Source organism: Ostrinia nubilalis, chromosome 4, assembly GCF_963855985.1.
Source record: "Ostrinia nubilalis chromosome 4, ilOstNubi1.1, whole genome shotgun sequence".
NCBI lineage: Eukaryota > Metazoa > Arthropoda > Insecta > Lepidoptera > Crambidae > Ostrinia > Ostrinia nubilalis.
Window position 1 is genome coordinate 15,040,035 of NC_087091.1, and position 17,906 is coordinate 15,057,940.

The window sequence follows — 17,906 nt, forward strand, 5'->3', positions numbered from 1 at the left end:
CCGTAAAATTGTACGCAAACAACCACTCTAATCTTGTTGTGAGTTAAGTGACAGCTGTCAACCTTAATTTTCCTCATCCCTCTTACGAGTAAGTAAATATTTTTCGCTGCTGCTGGGACATTAACAGATTAAGTTACGTTTTTTAGTTTATTTTGTAAGAATAATATTTTGTATTTTTGTAGAGCTAACGGAATAATAGGTAACTTTATTTATTATGGTCTCAGTAATATTTACATTGTTCCTGGTATTTTTTAATTTATTTTTGTTAAATATTGAAATAAATAGGTACCTACATTCTGGTAGGTCATCAGATCATCAGAACAGGTGTTTAGTGTTAATAGACAACATGTTACGAACTTATCAGAAAAACATTTTATCATCCGTACACTAACCAAAACTGTAGTTTATTTATTTTAACCAAAAAATAATCCCACCGGGAGTCAAACCGGGGACTCCTATAAATCTTAAAACGATGCACCGCGCCACTCAGCCTAGAAGTATAATGTCGCAATAAAACACTATAGTTAACAGTTTAAGTGGTAGTTTACGTTATTGTAAGCAACATTAATTAGCGAACTGGGTCAGGGCGTGGAAGGGTGTTGTGAACTAACGGCGGGTAGATTAAATAATGGCCGCCAATAAGGACACCGCGGGAATTTTATCCTGGGGGTCTATCTTGGAAACGAATTCGAGAAGTTTGGCTTTATGCTTATCTTTCACTCGTTACTGAAAACATCGATGATGGAAGGATGATATGACATCGAAATTACGTGGAAAAACTGTCATTCTGTAACTTTGGTTACATCTTTAAAGGGCAAATTAGGCCAACCTTTATTACGGCAGCAAAATAAAATATGCACCACAAATAATAAAGATTTAAAACACTATTCTTCTCTTCGAGATACAGGCCAAGAGCTTCCTCGTTGTGGATAAAAAAAAATAAAAAAATCTGTAAGGTGGTAGCTGTGATAGTGTTGTTTTCTCTCCAGGCTCTCTTTCACTCTCTCTGGATTTTGTTTGCATCGAAATAGACCTCCGAAGAAAATATCCGGAATTTACACGAAATGTAAGCAACGACCGAAAAGAATTTTCGTAATTTTCGAGGAAAGTGATACTTACCGCTTATTTTTGTGGATTTAATTACTTTCAGTGTCATCACATTGATTAAGTAGAATTTAATTTCAAGATAGAGAAGGTGGAAAGTTTTTTTTAAGTTGCTTCAATTACAGGGGAGTTCAAATAACAGATGCATTTTCGTAATGAAAACCACTCATAGGTACATAAAGCGTAAATTCAAGAACTTAATATAATAATATCATGACCACACCTTGACACGAAACGACTAACTATTGTTATAATCAAACTACCACGTCAATACCATTGGCACATACATTCAGCTGCAAAACACGTTCACACTTTTAGACCTTACCTCAACGACATAAGGGTTAAAAATGTACAAATAGCTTCGGTTTACTGTACATCAGAACTCACAATTAAGATAGTTGACGCGTCGTTAGTAAGTTTATCAGATTATTTTAATACTTATTTTGACTAAGTAGGTATACTTAGCAATCCTTCAAGGCTGAAGATGTATTTGTAAAATTTTGACAATTGGTTACTTATTTTAACTCCGGATTAAAAAACTGGGCATAATTAAGTAATTAGATGGAAAATCTGGTACTCTAGATATACCTAAAGATTAAATAATACCAATGGAAATATCAACGAAAAAGCTCAAGCTACTACGAATATTTTACGCTAACGAATCTTATAATGAATAGAATAGAAATTATTTAACTCCAGAATGAATTAATTGCTAATGAATTAGTCTTTAACCTTTTGATTACTGTTGAAATTAATTAGAGAGAGGAGAAATATCTAATGACTGTATCAAGTGACCGAACTGAGACTGAGCGTGGTGAATCAAGCTTGATTGTAATGAATTTCTCTTGTTACCGAGCCTAGTTTTCTTCGATTATTACGTAATGTCTCATTGAGTGAAGGAAATTAATGAAATGAAACCGTTTGCAAAGGGAAATTGTATTTGTAGGGCTTTGCTTTAGTTTTCTCTTCGGGCTTCTAGATAGAAACATTGCTTTAGCTATATTTATGATACTAGTTGTACATTAGTTACACTTGTAGTACCTATCTAGACTGAGTGCCTCTTCTTAGCTTACTATTGAAGAGTATTATTATTTATTAGACAGGATTAGATATAAATCACTACCTATCTTGAATAATGCAGCACTATACACAGTCACCAATAATAATTATGTTGTTCATTTATGTTAGTAAGTACGTCGTTGTTTTAAAAATAAATGAAAATATTGATTACTAAAAATGACTCCTTTCTTGAAGGTCAACGTATATACCTTTGTAGTAACTTTAAATTAAATTGTTTAAATAAGTACGACTCTGCATAAGAGCATAATAAGGTGGAAAATGGTGGAAAATTGTGCACTATTTGTAATCTTTTACCCGTAGTAACTTGTTTATTTGCGACCCCTATCTAGAGCAAGTGAAGCAGAAGTCCCGTCCTCAATCCATTCAGGAAACTCCGCAAACTGGAAAGTTTTGTTCTTTTCCTTTTCAGGTCATGAGATTCATTAGGAAATTGAAAACTCCACTTCTCTACTTCCTTGGAGGCACAATTAACTTTTTAAGACTTACATGGTGTACTTAAATCTATTTTAAACTTTATTTATATTTTACTTAATTAAAATGAATAGTTGTAGGTATATTATAGGGTTGACTTTACTCCGTTTTTAAACCGTATGTTGTCTGTATTAATTTGAAGCAAAATATCAAATAATAGCTGTACCTACTTATTCACGATTATAAAATACGAAATAGTCTCTAAATGGATAGGTATGTACGAATGTGTGTATGTATAGGCATCGAAGTAAAATTATTATGATTTTTGAAACAAATACAATTTTCAGGACGCTTGATACCAACTTCAATCTAAAAGTGCTATAATATTATCTGATTAGCATAGATTTAGGATGATTTATTTCAAATATGGATTATCCTATTAAAAGTTAATGAATTTCTTAAATGTTAAATCATCAGTCACCTTAACAGTAAGTGCAAAGCCTTTTATAGTTGAACTGATCTTGATTGATCTTCCTCTATTCAAACAATGTGCAGAATTGATGGAGTCTTTGGTTCTCGGTTTCATACTGACCATCATTAATCAGTGGTTACTAAATCCTTTGATGCAAGATAAAAAAGAGCATGCAGTTCATATAGGTAATTAAGCAGAGTCTACTTTGCAATGGTATTTATTTATTGATGAGGATCGAGGTTTGAAGACTGTACGTAAACGAACGACTGCGCCAAAAGCAAGGCTGTGGCATCTTTTATATTATAAGAAGTAGTCGTAATATGAGTAGATGATATTTTGCAGAGCAGCTAAGATGACGTGTTAGTTAATTACTCACTAAAATAGACACAATAAAACCTTTGTTCAGTAGCTAGTGATCTCTTAAAAATATTAAATTAAGAAGGATCTCAATTTAGGAAAAAATGGGAAACCACGAAAAGAATCGCTTTACAGAAACATAATATTATAAATTAATCAAGTTTTTGTTATGGGAAAGCATTAGTTTGATTTCATTATTGGTTTCGTGAGAATGTTTTTGTTAATATTAAGTACACAGCCAGAGAACAGTATGGATTACTGTTCAACAGGCGTCCACAACCCGTCTGGCAAGCGTTGAGGGTGTAGGACTGAATCCTTCATTTACCTCTGGTATAAGAGTGGGTTGTGCTCGTGCAGTGGAGATGAGTAGGTATATGACCTGGATGATAATTACAAGGAACAGGAAGGAAAGGAAGGTGACGAGTTACTTCCGCCACTTCTTCTCAGTACCAGTCGATATTTTCCGAAGTGGTACTAGTAAACCAAGCTATATTTGGGACGGCTGTTTTGTTCGTTTGTCAAGTCCACTGCTGGACAATAGATGCGAGCAGCGTAGGAACGGTCGTTGTGGAAATCTTTAGGGTGTCTTTGTCCAGAAGTGGGACGCATTTAAGTTTCCTGAAAAGGGCCTACATACTATGAATAAATAACATAACACTCGACCATAGAGTCTTAAAACAGAAAAAACACCAAGTACTTACTACAAAAGTATGATATCATATCACTAGTCACCACCCCATCGACACCTCGCATTGTGCCGTTCACACGAGCGAACCTTGAGCGCTTGCGCTTGCGCAACTCTGCTTAAGTAACGCTATTATCCAACCACGTGGGAACCCTTGCTTGTGCCCCGCTGCTGAACTTCAACATTGAAGCTGAGGCTCTGATTGTTACTGATTAGGTTAAGAGGCTGTATATCATACTTAAAGATTTCCTTTAAAAAGCAAGGGTTTGGTTAAAGGTGGTCTTTATTGGTTTTCTATCCAGTGGACATATACTCGTCCTAAATATGACACAAGGTTATATTTACTTTCTTTGTGACAATTAATAGTGTGGAGGGACAATCGACAAAAGTAGTTTACTGAATAACTTTAGCGAATTAGTAAAGTGCGTCTTCTCAACAGCTGTTTTCAAATACAACTCAAAATGCTGGTAGAGCAACGCATGTAGGCTACATACAAGCAATATAAGAGCAACGTTTTTAAAGACTGAAAGCTTTTATTAGGAATTTGTTGAGGTTACAATACGTCATACAACTTATAAGTATTACCAAGTACTTATTATTATTCTATTTTTATTTTTATTTTATTTTATTAGGGATAACAAACAATTGTACAAACGGTTTTACAAAAAGTCTTACAGATATATCTTAAATAAATGCACAACCAGCACCGTTATCCACGAAAATAACAAATAGAACAGCTATTAAGGTCGCACACGTTTGATTCTTTGGTATTTGTTTGATTATTCTGTGGTATTACTCACCAATTTTTTTGCCCTTGACGTCCTACAAAGTAAAAAACGAGACATCTTTAATGAAATGTAATGGAACGCGGCATTCCGCACCAATTAAGTAACGAACAAAGCAAAGAAACATGACGAATTCGAGTCATGTTCACGATCCCTGGGAAACTGGGAACGGCGTACTTTTGTGGAGAAATAAATACATATTTCATGACCTACTCTAGAGAGCGAAAATCTTATTTGAAAATCTCGTACCTGAAAATTTTCGTATTTAGGTATACGGTACTATACCCACCTCTCGTTCCCTTTCCAGCTTGACCGCCAATATAGTAAACCCAACCAGTGAAGGCCAAGTTTGTCCCGGGGAAAAGATAAACTGCCAGGACCCGCAAAACATGGTAGATATGAAAAAAAAATAGTACCTACTGTTTTTAGGGACGTGCTGCCAATTTTTCATAATTAATAAAGCTTGATCAATATGACAAGTACAAAATACTATGGTTAAAAACAATTTATCAGTGCTACTAGGTACCATGACACCGCATAGGGTGGACCCACAAATGCCATGCATATTTTAATTACATAAATTAATAAGCTGCGTGTTCCGACGCAATTAACTAATTAACAAGTTCAACACAAAAGATATCAATTTCTAGGGTAGATGCCGAATTCATTTATTAGACTTATTCTAATGATGAGTTTGTTATTTTTTAACTAATTAAGAACGTTGTAACTGCGATTGTCTTCTTAATTGACTTTTTATTAAATTATGTTTTTTTTTTGTAATTGTGTGCAGACCCAAATCACAAAAAGCTATGTAAAGAATTGAAATAAAACTATGTAATTAGAATCACAAAACTTTGTGCTATTATGAATAAAATTGTAATAGATTTTGTTACATTTTAGTAATATGAAGAACAAGTAGGTAAATGACAGGTTCTTCAAAGGATTTTACGTTTAGATGGAATAGATAAGAAGCAAACATTAACCTAGCTATGTCCTATTTTAAATTAATAGTTCTAATCTAAATTAAAAACATAAATATTCTCTCATAACCTCTATGGTGGTTCGCATCTAACCATGGCCCTAAAATAAAAAAGAAAATTCTTATTTCTTTTTTTTTCTCGATAAAAATTGAATCTTTTCCATTTACTCAAACTGGCCAGCGAGAACCGGCACCGAAATCCCGAATTCCGAACATTGAAAACAAAAGTAAGTTCGCATCGCGGTGACACGCACGCGCGAATTAGGGCGAAACGGAACGCGCGCGTCTCTCGCCGCATAATAAATAACCTGCCAGCTGTCAGATGAGTTTACTGTTAATACTTATAACTAAAACAAAAACCTATAGAATCTGAGTTTCTGATTACCCTGTAAACTGAGTTTGTGTTGAAAACAATGAGTTTTATGAGTTTTTAGTTTTCATTCAATCAATAAGTAGAGTTTTCTACATCACGAGGGGAAAGCGTAGAGTTATTGAAATACTTTTGTACTTTGACAAGATTTTTGGATTCTTTTGGCTACAAGATGACTACACACGGTGTTACTTGTGTCTACTGGCATTACTGGCTTATTAAGTTTTCAATTTCCATGGACATACTTTTAGCGTAAAATTATTTCATGTTAAAGCTTTTTACTTGTATGAAATTCTAATTAGTGATCTAAGCGTTTAATCTTTCTAAACTTTGCACTGCTTTCCTCCTTGCTTGCTATGTATTTTTAGACATAATATTCATTAATTTGTATGTTACATGTAGGATAAAAATGTAAGAATTGTCTACTCTTGCTAGAGCAGTATTCCATACGCTCTACATACAATAACTTATTTTTATTTAGTAAGAATTAAAATAAAATAGCACATAGGTCTTCAAACCGTGACAAGGATGCAAGACGTTCGCGCACCCGTCTGGTGTTTGCCATCATATTTATTGTCTCTGAAATTATATTAAACAGAGTGTGTCTAGAACAACAGTCGGCATTGTGAGTGAACACTTGTGTAATGATACTAATGATATCACAATACTTATTATTATGCGCGGTAAAACCCGCAAGGACGACTCCGTTGCCGTGCAAGTACTTACTTAGTAATGTGCAACGGATAACGGAGTTTTAATATAGAATTTTATGTATTTAAAAGTTAAGCTTCATTGCAAGTCTCCTTTGGTGGGCAGAGGTAGAGCCGTTCACTTGTAATTGGATCAGAGTGGTAATCGAAAAGGGTGTTTTTATAATAATATATCCTTATCATAGATAAGAAGTAACTTTCTGTGAGTGAGTAGGGTGAAATTACTAGGGCACGAACAGAAGCCAGTTTTCAGTTACCCTGAAACTTCTTATTCCTTAGATATTTATAAAATTTCCTTGTAAATAACTTTTAAATAACCAGCATTTCAACTAATAGTATTTCCTATCTATGCATTTATACAACCTATAAACTCATAGCAAACTAAATGATAGAATTTGAATTTTATCTTCGCACATCTCAATGGGTTTATTTCGGCAACTAATTCGGCTACATTACGTAGACAATTACTACACACGTCCAGTTCGCAACGCCCAGTCCCAGCAATTATTGTGTTACCAATCAAATTACAGGCTTCTATGACTCTATGTGAACTGAAACGATGCAAACACTTTAGCTTGATTGCTGTAATTTAATCAAATAATTTTATGAAACGTGTGCTTGGAAGGTTTTGATTCAAAGTGTGATAAACATGCACTAGAAGACGTACTAATTATTAAATTATTATCATGGTGGAGAGCATATCGAAGCATACATTTGTTGCTACATAAAACCAATTGAAACCACATTCACCATAATGTTTAGCTTGATATATGCCTTCTAAAACCACGAATTCGACGTTGGACAATCGAGTAGAGCCAATTTTGATGAATTCCTTTCCAAATGTTTCGAATACGAATCGCACTCTATACAATACTTGCAAACTAACATTCGTTAGCTATGGTTAAAGGTATAATATAATAGTATAATACTTCGATTCGGTAATTGGATACTGTTCAAAAGTAGACAACGTATGAATTCAAAGATCACAATCTCGGAATTGATTGTTACATTGTCTTATGGCGATTTGTAGATTCATCACCACGGAAATTTAATTTGTTGTTGCTATTGTCATACCCATTGACATGCAAAAGCGAGAGGTCAATTAATACCATGTTATTCCTCTTATTCGAGGCTTCCGGCGACTGGGACCGCAATTAACTAGGACCGCGGTCCCAGTCGCCGGATCCATAAAAAAATAATAATTTTCTTCCAGCGACTGGGACCACTCATAGATAACTTAAAAGAAAATATTATTCAATCCAAAATTGGTACAGTACTAAAATCCATGAGTGGTCCCAGTCGCCGGAAGAAAATAATTTAATTTTTACGCATCCGGCGACTGGGACCGCGGTCCCAGTTAATTGCGGTCCCAGTTGACGGAATCCTCGTTATTCATATTCTTGGAGTCTGTAATCATTTTCCTCGTATGACTTTACTAGAGCGCCAGTTTGTCATCGGGTTAGTCATATTCGAAATCATTAGAAGCCTAGTTAAGATGTACATTGAACCTACTAGTGATTGATGACTCAAATCGGATGCTGTTAACCTGCAGTTACATTAACGACCAAAGTTTTTCGTGATAAAACTAGTAGGTATTTTTACAAGTTGACTATTTAGCATGGGTTCCTAACCTATTTATTTAATGATTGTTAGAATAAGTAATTAGTACTTATGCATATTAACAAAACTCATCCTTTACATTTTAACATTAATAAAATTATATCAAACAAATCAAAATGTCGGAAAAAGTGAAGCTATAACTTTCTTGCTTCATAGTTATGATAGAGTTTCTGGCACTTTTCTTAAAAACAAAAGCAAGTAGTGCAATGCCAAATATAAAATTGGTCACTTAAATTATGAAACACATGCATACATCGTTACAGAATACAGTTTTATGGCCAGTAAACAAATGAACGTCGTATCAATGCCCCAATAAATCGCCTCTGATGGGAACGAGGTTTAGCGGAGAGCAATTAAAATATTCGATTTATTCGTACGCTTTTCCATTTATTTGTTCGAGTCCGATCGGCGCGGTTGTTAATCGAGTTGGAATATTCATGTTTTAAAATAAAACGTTTAAAAAGTTTTCCCTGGATGGTTAAATTGCGAGTTGCGACCTAAATAAGTATTTCGAAGTGTTCCAACAGCTCCCTTGTTATGTAGTTGTTTGTATTACGTAGCAAAAATAAGTAACCTACTTATACCTAAATCTAGTTTCAACTAAAAAAAATTCAAATTGTATTCCATTTTCCTAATCTCTTTCTCGTGCAGTGGAAATCCTCAAACATCATATTTTTATCATTAAACTACGTAGTTCCTTTTAATAGTGATGACAGAATAAAATAATCATATGATAATTTTTAATAATATACATAAAATATAATTAAAGTCCAAATTACAGCTTTACAAACATGACCAAAGTACAATTGCGAAGAAAAGTCGCCGCCCAAACTGGTCAGGACTCCGGAATAATCGCAAAACCAGAAATAGCGTAACCGCCGTATGACGTCACGCAAGATGGCGCTCGTGTGGAGTTAGGTAAAGTGCACTGACCTCGCCAATGTTAATGTCAGCTGCTGAGCCATTGACGACTATTTACGAGCTGGGCGTGCGAGGCTCCTTAACTGCTAAGTAAGCTGTTGAACGCGTTTACGTGAAATTAACGAAATATTTATTAACTGTTTCGGGACATGATGAGTGATGTTGTTTGGTTTACAAGTAGTCATCAGTTCTGTTCTTAATTTAGCTGGATCTATTGGTTTTCAGCTTGCTCTACTCGAGAGGAACGTTGGGGTTTCAATTATTGAATTATATTAATTTGCAGTAGGTATAGGCAGTGAAGCAAACCATATCCATAAATTAATTCAGAATATCATCATTGGCTTAAGCAGACGTTAATGTTTAAAACAATAACTTGATATTAAAAAAAAAATAAGTAGGTATACGGAATTAAGCCAATTGTTAATGGAATCAATGAATCATAAAAAGCTCGGTCAATACGAGTAGGTAAACCGAGGTTCAACAGATTTTTTCAGTCTTCGCTTTGTCAGAACATCTTATAAGTTTGCTCATAGATATTGCTTTTCCATTATCTTTTTAGGCACACGCCTCTCCTTTTCACTCTTACTACTCATGTCCACTTACCTTGAAGCATAAGCTAGATTATAATTTAAGCCCCAGACTTTTTAGTCGTGAAAACTGAAGGACTCGAGATTGTATCTTGTATCTTCAGGCTAAGCCGAGCGCATTGTTCGCCGAGAGCGCAGTCAAGCGCACTTTATTATATTCGCCACGTTCGTAACAATGCACTTGCGGTACACTGCAGCGCAAAAGTGTTATAGTCGCTGTGAAAAATTGAGCATTTCCAGCAAAAGCTGGAATATTCTGTCTTATTCGTTACTGGTGCGGGTTTGCTTTTATTAGAGAAAGCAGCTGCGATTTTATATTTTCTTCGAGAAATAAGAAAAAGGTTTCTACTTAACAGAAGCAGGAGAGCAGATACATTTTTGGTTTAACATTCCTATTTTATAATCAACATCTTTATAAAAAAAAATAACCGGGATGCATGGGATACTGACTTCCATAGTGTCACTTATGTATAATTAAATCAATCTCTATCGAATGAAAGCGGCAACCGTCTCCCTTTACATCCGATATCTGTACTAACTTGTTAAATCTTCAAAGTACCTACTCAGTTTCAGTCCATGATTTCAAGACGTTTGTTGTTCGTTGTATTTTTTATGCATATGTGTATAGACTGTGTTAGCCCAGCTTTCGTTCTCATAAGTCCGCGTCCTAAGGGAAGTCGTTAACTGCTCGGATCAGTTACGCGGCGCCCGCGCACTACATCTCGCCATTGTGCCGCTCACTCTCCGAACTTCGCGTGATCCGTCAGGGCTACTGATTTATCGGACGGAGATATCACCTATTGTTGGGGTGGCACTTAGAACGGCCAGAATATTTGGCGTGCTTGCTTAGAGAGCATATGGCTATTATCTAGCTGGACTGTTCAATTGGTCTCAGGCACGATGAAAAAACGAAGACAAAATGTGCATAGCCAATATAAAAATTGTTAGATAATTAGAATTACGCGATGAGAAGATATCCCCAAAAGTGTAATAATTACAGTTTTTTATAAGCCTTGTTACAAGTATTAAGTCTCTAAGTAATAATCTATTAATTTTCTCAGCATTGCGAAACAATTTTGCTAATTATTTGATTAAATTATTCAAAGATCCTATTTCTCCTTTCCAGGATTCGAGATGAGGTGTCTGTGATCCAAGCCAGGCGTGAACGGCGCCACCATGACCTCCGAGCGAGCCATCCCTCATCTCCGGGATATCTTCGGGCTCAACCAGCAGTACGAGACCAAGAGCTTCGACGACAATGACGACAAAACGAAGAAGTCGAAGAAGAAAAAGGACGACTACCGCTCGTACGCCAACGGCGACGTGAAAACGCTCGAACGACACCTCAGCATGAAGAAGACTATTCGGAAAAAGATCATGCGTGACCTTCAGCAGGCGTTCGTGGAAGACCCTAACGAGTTTAAGGTGGAGAACACGAGCCCGGAGAAGCTGAAGGCAGAGCTGAGTGCCGAAGCTGTGAAGATCGAGAAAAACGTGCGGAAGAACGACCCCACGTTCCTGGACATGTTGCGGGGGGAGACGAGGGGCGAGGAGGCGCGTGAGGAGCAGCCCCCCGCCGAGAAGACCAGCTTCTGGCGGCGTCTGACCATGAAGAACAAAAACAAGAGATAAACCAACTGAAGCCGGGCACGCACGTTACTCCCCCACATCCCCTGAATGTTGGATTCACGTGTTCTATGTCAATTGTATATGAATATTTAAAATGTCTATTGTACTGAATAACTACAGTTTATTGTGAGCTACACTTTGACTGATTGTAATGTAGCTGATAGATATAATTCCAAGCGGATTTGCTTTGTAAAGTGCTCCCACATGAAAGCAGGAAATCTACCAACGGACTCTACATTAAATTGTTGTTTTCGTATTTGTCTATGAACAACTAAACATCATTAACTACCTACCTACTTATTAATCAAGTCAAGATAAGACATTTAAAAACCGGAACAGCTCAGTTAAATTATAGTTTTTATTTTGCATTGTAAATGTTTGGAAGGTGCTTGTAGCAATTTTTTTGTTTGATCGAACAATGCCGTTTCTTGTTCAGTGTTTTTATTCCTCAATTTATGAAAAGCTTAGGTAGGTACCTAACATTACCGAGTCTAGTATACTTACCTACTGAAAAATACGCCTGAAGACTTCGCTAAATTATTTCGCTAACTTTAGCCTTCCTGAAGTTAACGAAATTAACATTATATAACCTAGTTATCCTATCTAAAATTACAAAAATACAAATATTAAGCATTTTGAAAGGTGATACTTTATTCTACTTCTCCCCATTTACCAGGACATTATTAAAATCTTTCATGTGGCAGTCTTTACTCACTGCGAGCTGAAATACTATATTTAAATATAAGGTTAGCTAGTGATTCAATTTCTTGCTATAAATTTTATTATTACTAGTTTTAAGTCCGATGTGGGGGGGTAACGTGGTAACAATCGGCCATTGTTACTTAGACATAATAAATATCTCGATATAAATTGTGATTTACCGTTAAGTTGTGTAATTAAGATAGTTTAAGTCTTAGGTTAAGGCTAAAATACGGCAACTGTGTAAGGTAGGCGCAAGGCAATTCATTGTTGTGACAATTTATTACAATTCAATATACATAATTTTACACATTTAGCATTTGTTTATTTTACACAGTCCTTAGTTAATTAAAATTTTGACGCAAAAAGTAATTAATAATAAATTACAATAGAGAACAATTAATTTTAATAGATGACAATGATAATTAACGAAAATTTTGGTGAAAATTCCTTGATAGGTAGGTATTATGAAAAAGATAAGTACCTACAGCAAACAGACAAAGAGTATCAACCTAATAAATAACCACATAAAAATCTTTAAAGCATTTCCCACTCTAGTTCTGCCTATAGGTAGAGAGGTTTTTTCATATTTTTAGACATTAAAATAAAAGTCATATTATTAAGGTTCTGTAGTTATTATTTTTTGGACAAAAGAGTCCGTGACCGTAAGTAGAGCAAAGGCTATTTTTTTCAAGAGGCGCCATCTATTGACCTATTCTTTTACTTTTTTGTAGATATAATTTTAATGCTCTATCCCCAGAGTCGAAACCATTAACAATTTTCGGAAATGGGTAGTTCAATTTATAAAAATCAGACAACTTTAATAGATATTCCAATAGTACTCTACATAATGTTGCCAAACGAATGTTGACATAAGCCCGATCTTATGCACTCGCGGCAGAAAATGGAACTATTTGACAGTATAATGATAATAATATGAAGTGGCGGCCTCTACATTTCCTACCACATACATACCAACTAAGTACATTCCAAGAAGATACCAAGAGAATTGGATAGAGGGCGCTGAATATACAAATCAATACGAGTTTTTACGTGTAAAAGATATAATTTTTATTAGCAAGTAATGAGATGTTTTCTGTTTCTTTTGGTATTTATTTCAGTACTTAATACTTTGACTTACCCTTTCAGCAGTTGCTAAGTTGGTGTCATAACTTTTACTAACGCCATCTGTGCAAATCAAATTAAAATTTGCACAGGGTTTTAAAAGCGGGTCTGATTCTGCATACGCATTTTCTTAATGGCTAGGAAAAAATAAAAATAATTTTAATTAATATAAAAATCCTTAGTAGTCCATTAATTCATTTTTCCTTATTTAGAGCCATGTCCGTTTCGACTGCCTGGTCATAGTCATTTCCGACAGGTTTTCTAATAGATTTTCTGAAGCTAAGTACCCGTAGATTTTTGAAAGTTGAAAAATAACAACGCGCAAAACATTTTTCCACTCAAAAAAAAATTATTTCAATGATAGGTCAGGTTTCCATTTAGGTAGTTTTTAGAGTTAGGTTAGGTTTTCCGAGTTAGGTTAGGTTAGGTTTCAATTTAGGTTTTCAGAATTAGGTAGGGTTTTACAAGTTAGGGTTAGGTTTTCAGTTTTTTTTTCAGCTTCCATTTTAGCAGGTTTGGTTTTCAATTAGGTTTTCAGAGTTATGTTAGGTTTTCAAGGTTAGGTTATGTTTTCCAAGTTAGGTTAGGTTTTCTAAGATAGGTTAGGTTTTCCAAGTTAGGATAGGTTTTCCAAGTTAGGTTAGGTTTTCAAAGTTGGTTCAGGTTTCCAATGTTCGACGAGATTCCAATTTAGATTAGGTTTGACGAGTTATGTTAGGTTTTCCAAGTTAGGTTAGGTTTTCCAAGTTAAGTTAGGTTTTCCAAGTTAGGTTAGGTTTTCCCAGTTAGATTAGGTTTTCCAAGTTAGGTTAGATTTTCAGAGGGTAGGTTTTCCGAGTTAGGTTAGGTTTACATTTAGGTTTTCAGTTATTTAAGGTTTTCAGAACAAGGTTAGGTTTTACAAGTTAGGTATTCAGTTTTTTTTTAGCTTCCATTTTAGCAGGTTTGGTTTTTAGTTATGTTAGGTTTTCAAGGTTAGGTTCGGTTTTCCAAGTTTGGTTAGGTTTTCGAAGTTAGGTGTGTCGCTTAACTTCAAACTCGGATAAATCCAATTCTAAGATTTTTTGAGATTTTGGTGTCAAATCAAAGAGAAAAAAAATATGTTTTAAACATTTTTATCAGTCGTGGATAAATCAGCGTGGTTCTTGAGAAATAAGCCGTTAAAGTCGTAATATTTTATCTAAGAGAGATAGATCCATGAGACATTTTTTTTCAAACGTAGCTAAGTCCATGAGAGCCAATCAGGTAATTGCATTTCTTCAACATGGCCGCCAGTTGACGAAAACTCGGCGACCAGTGGCACCATGCGCTCCCGCTTTTTATTGTTTATTTGCGATATTCAGACAGTTCCCATGGATAATTATATTAAAATTGTGTCACCAACTAAAGCCCGCAAGCGGCTTAATATAAAAGTTCGCCTTAGGAAAGAGGAAAAAGCGAAAACTCGGTTTTGAAATACCTATCCCTGTGCGTCGTTTGGAATTTGGAGTTGGCACTAGTGTTGTGTTAACCATTTTCGATTATTATTTTGTCCTTCTATTGTTACAGAATATTTTGGACATGAGTATGTTTATGATATACCTAATATTGAGTACATTTCTTTCTCCGATCCAATTTGTGTAGGTATGTTCATGTAAGTTTTAGAATATAAGACATGCTTTGTGGAGTTGGGTCGTCTGGATATGTTTTGCAGTTTTTTGCTAAATATATTAAATTTGTAAATGTAATTATGTGAAATAAAATATTGATCTATTTAAATGATTTATAATAAACTAACTTTTTTTTTCCTTTAAGTTAGGGGCTGGAAACGCACTTTAGCCAATTGGGCATAATGGTCATTGTTGGTGGAATTGAAATATGTATTATAAAAAATGCTTAATATTGAAAATGTGATAGGGCGACCAATTCACGAAGAAGAAATTGAAGAAGATGACTGAAGAAATATTGAATAGTGTTTAAAATAATTAAATTGGGTACTTCCTTTTTTTTATAAAATAATAACTAGATTTTCTTATTTTGTTTTATTGTTCTATTCAGTTTGCTGCTACAAATTTGACTATCGATGGTATACCGCGATTTCGTCACTACCACATGTGTTTTTTCATAACTAGATAAATCCGAATCTATTAAATCAAAACTCTATAAATCCTCATTGCGTTTTTTCAAAGTTGGATAAATTGCATTCCGTTATATCAAATGAAGGTAAATCCAAACTAAATATTAAATTTTTGAGAGAATGCGTGATTTAAATACTGAAATGAATAAACAGGATCATTTTCTTCAATAGTAGTGCCATAATTAAAAAAGACTGCCTTTTAATTCATTAAAATAAGACTATAAACACTTTTTATTAAATATCTCCGAACAGGGTAGTGGATTTATCCGAGTTTGAAGTTAAGCGACACAGGTTAAGTTTTCCAAGTTAGGTTTGGTTTTCTAAGATAGGTTAGGTTTTCCAAGTTAGGTTAGGTTTGGTTTTCAATTAGGTTTTCAGTTAGGTTTTCAAAGTTAGGTTTTGAAAGTTGGTTCAGGTTTTCAATTTTCGATGAGATTCCAATTTAGATTAGGTTTGACGAATTAGGTTAGGTTTTCCAAGTTAGGTTAGGTTAGGTTTCCATTTAGGTTTTGAGAGTTATGTCGATGGCTCCTACGTATAAAGGCGAAACTGCCGCTTACGCCTTTTTCCAATTATTTAAGCAATGATTTCATTTTGCTCTAATCTATAACGTCAGTAAGAAAAAAAAAATTTTTTCCATTAGATACAAAATAAAATTTTAGGCAAATAGGCGTATGTGCAAAACTACGCCACGTATAAAGCCCAATCATACGATTCGTCAATCTATACGAGTAGTTGCTTACATAAATATATATTTTTTATAATCCAAATCTTAAATAAAGCCATGAAAATATTAAGCAAATTGTTTTATTTATAAATTATGACACATTATATAGTTATTTAATTTTTAGCGTTAAGAGTCGCATCTCAAACTAATTTGAAAATTATAAATAACTTGAAATAATCGAACTGCGTAAGGCATCGTGGGTTCAATTCCCACCTTAGGCAGTTCGATTTTTTCAAGTTATTTATAATTTTTTAAAATATGACACATTATGTTAAAAGACCTAACTAAATCTCGAGCACAGTATATGGGCGTATTTGCGTTAAAACGTAATAACGATACATTAAACAACTTTTTCTAACTGATTTATTATTGATATAGCACATGATAACAATTAAAATAATTACATGCATAAATAAAGAGAGTAATCGCTTAAAATATTATATTTATGTTGTCATTTAAGTCTCTTTACGTTGAACAATATACATGAAATTATAGAAATGTGACGACGTAAAAGGGCAATGCGTAAAATCTCAAAATATATAAGAAAAATATAAAAATTGATAACAGCAGTAGCAAAAGCATTACATGTTAAGGCTAAATGTGAAATTTCATTAAATTCGTTTTAGTAGGTCAGAAGATATGACCCAAAAATATGGTTCTGGCCACTAAAATGGCTCTCCTGTAAAATTTACTTTTTTCACTTACGCCAGTATACGTAGGAGCCATCGATGTTAGGTTTTCATAATACACTCGGCATCAAATAAATCGCACCTCCCGCAACAAGCACTTCTCAAACGTATGCATCCCCACTTCCCACCAACATTGGTAGCATTTGAAAGCCTAGTTCTAAACTTCATTTCATTAAAGGAAAGGTTTTTATCCCAAAAATGTGTTTTTAGAAGGATCCAGAGTCACTTCTTCAAAAAATAGGTAGTTACGCTTGAGCTAATTTTTATGGCTATAAAACTGTTAAGTTGGGATTAATCGCTATCAAACTGTTAAAGAGGACACGTATGATCATTATTTGGTTTTATAATCATAAAATTTGGTCTAATTGATCCCAGAGGTGAGCCCAAAGTGAGGTCTTTTTTCAAGTCACATTTATGGTATATGTTAATCATTTATTAAGAAGTTAAATGTGTTTTTCTTTAAGGATATTTATTGGGCTTTCAAATAACACCAATATTGTTGGGGCACCATGATTGTGTCAGAAGAAAATCTTTAAAGTTCGCGTCGCGGAAGGTGCGGTTTATTTGATGTTGAGTGTAGGTTAGATTTTTCAAGTCAGGTTGGGTTTTCAAAGTTAGGTTGGTTTCCAGTTAGGTTTTCAGAGTTGGGTTAGGTTTTCAAAGTTAGATTAAGTTTCCAGCTAGGTTTTCCAAGTTAGTTTAGATTTTCAACGTAAGGCTAGGTTTTCCGAGTTAGGTTTGGTTTTCAATTAGGTTTTCAAAATTGATAGGTTTTAAATTAAGTTAGGTTTCCAAGTTAGTGTAGGTTTTCCAAGTTAGGTTAGGTTTTCAGTTAGGTTA

At 34.5% G+C, this 17,906-nt stretch overlaps 1 protein-coding gene across 1 annotated transcript in view; it reads left to right on the forward strand.

Moving 5' to 3' along the window:
* LOC135071235 (uncharacterized) overlaps positions 1-12,725 on the forward strand; it is a 72,470-nt gene extending 59,745 nt beyond the window's left edge. Inside the window, exon 3 of the mRNA XM_063965017.1 lies at positions 11,208-12,725. Coding sequence (XP_063821087.1) covers positions 11,258-11,713 — 456 coding nt within the window. The 5' untranslated portion in view covers positions 11,208-11,257 and the 3' untranslated portion in view covers positions 11,714-12,725. The remainder of the gene's footprint in view (positions 1-11,207) is intronic.
* The last annotated feature ends 5,181 nt before the right edge of the window (positions 12,726-17,906 follow it).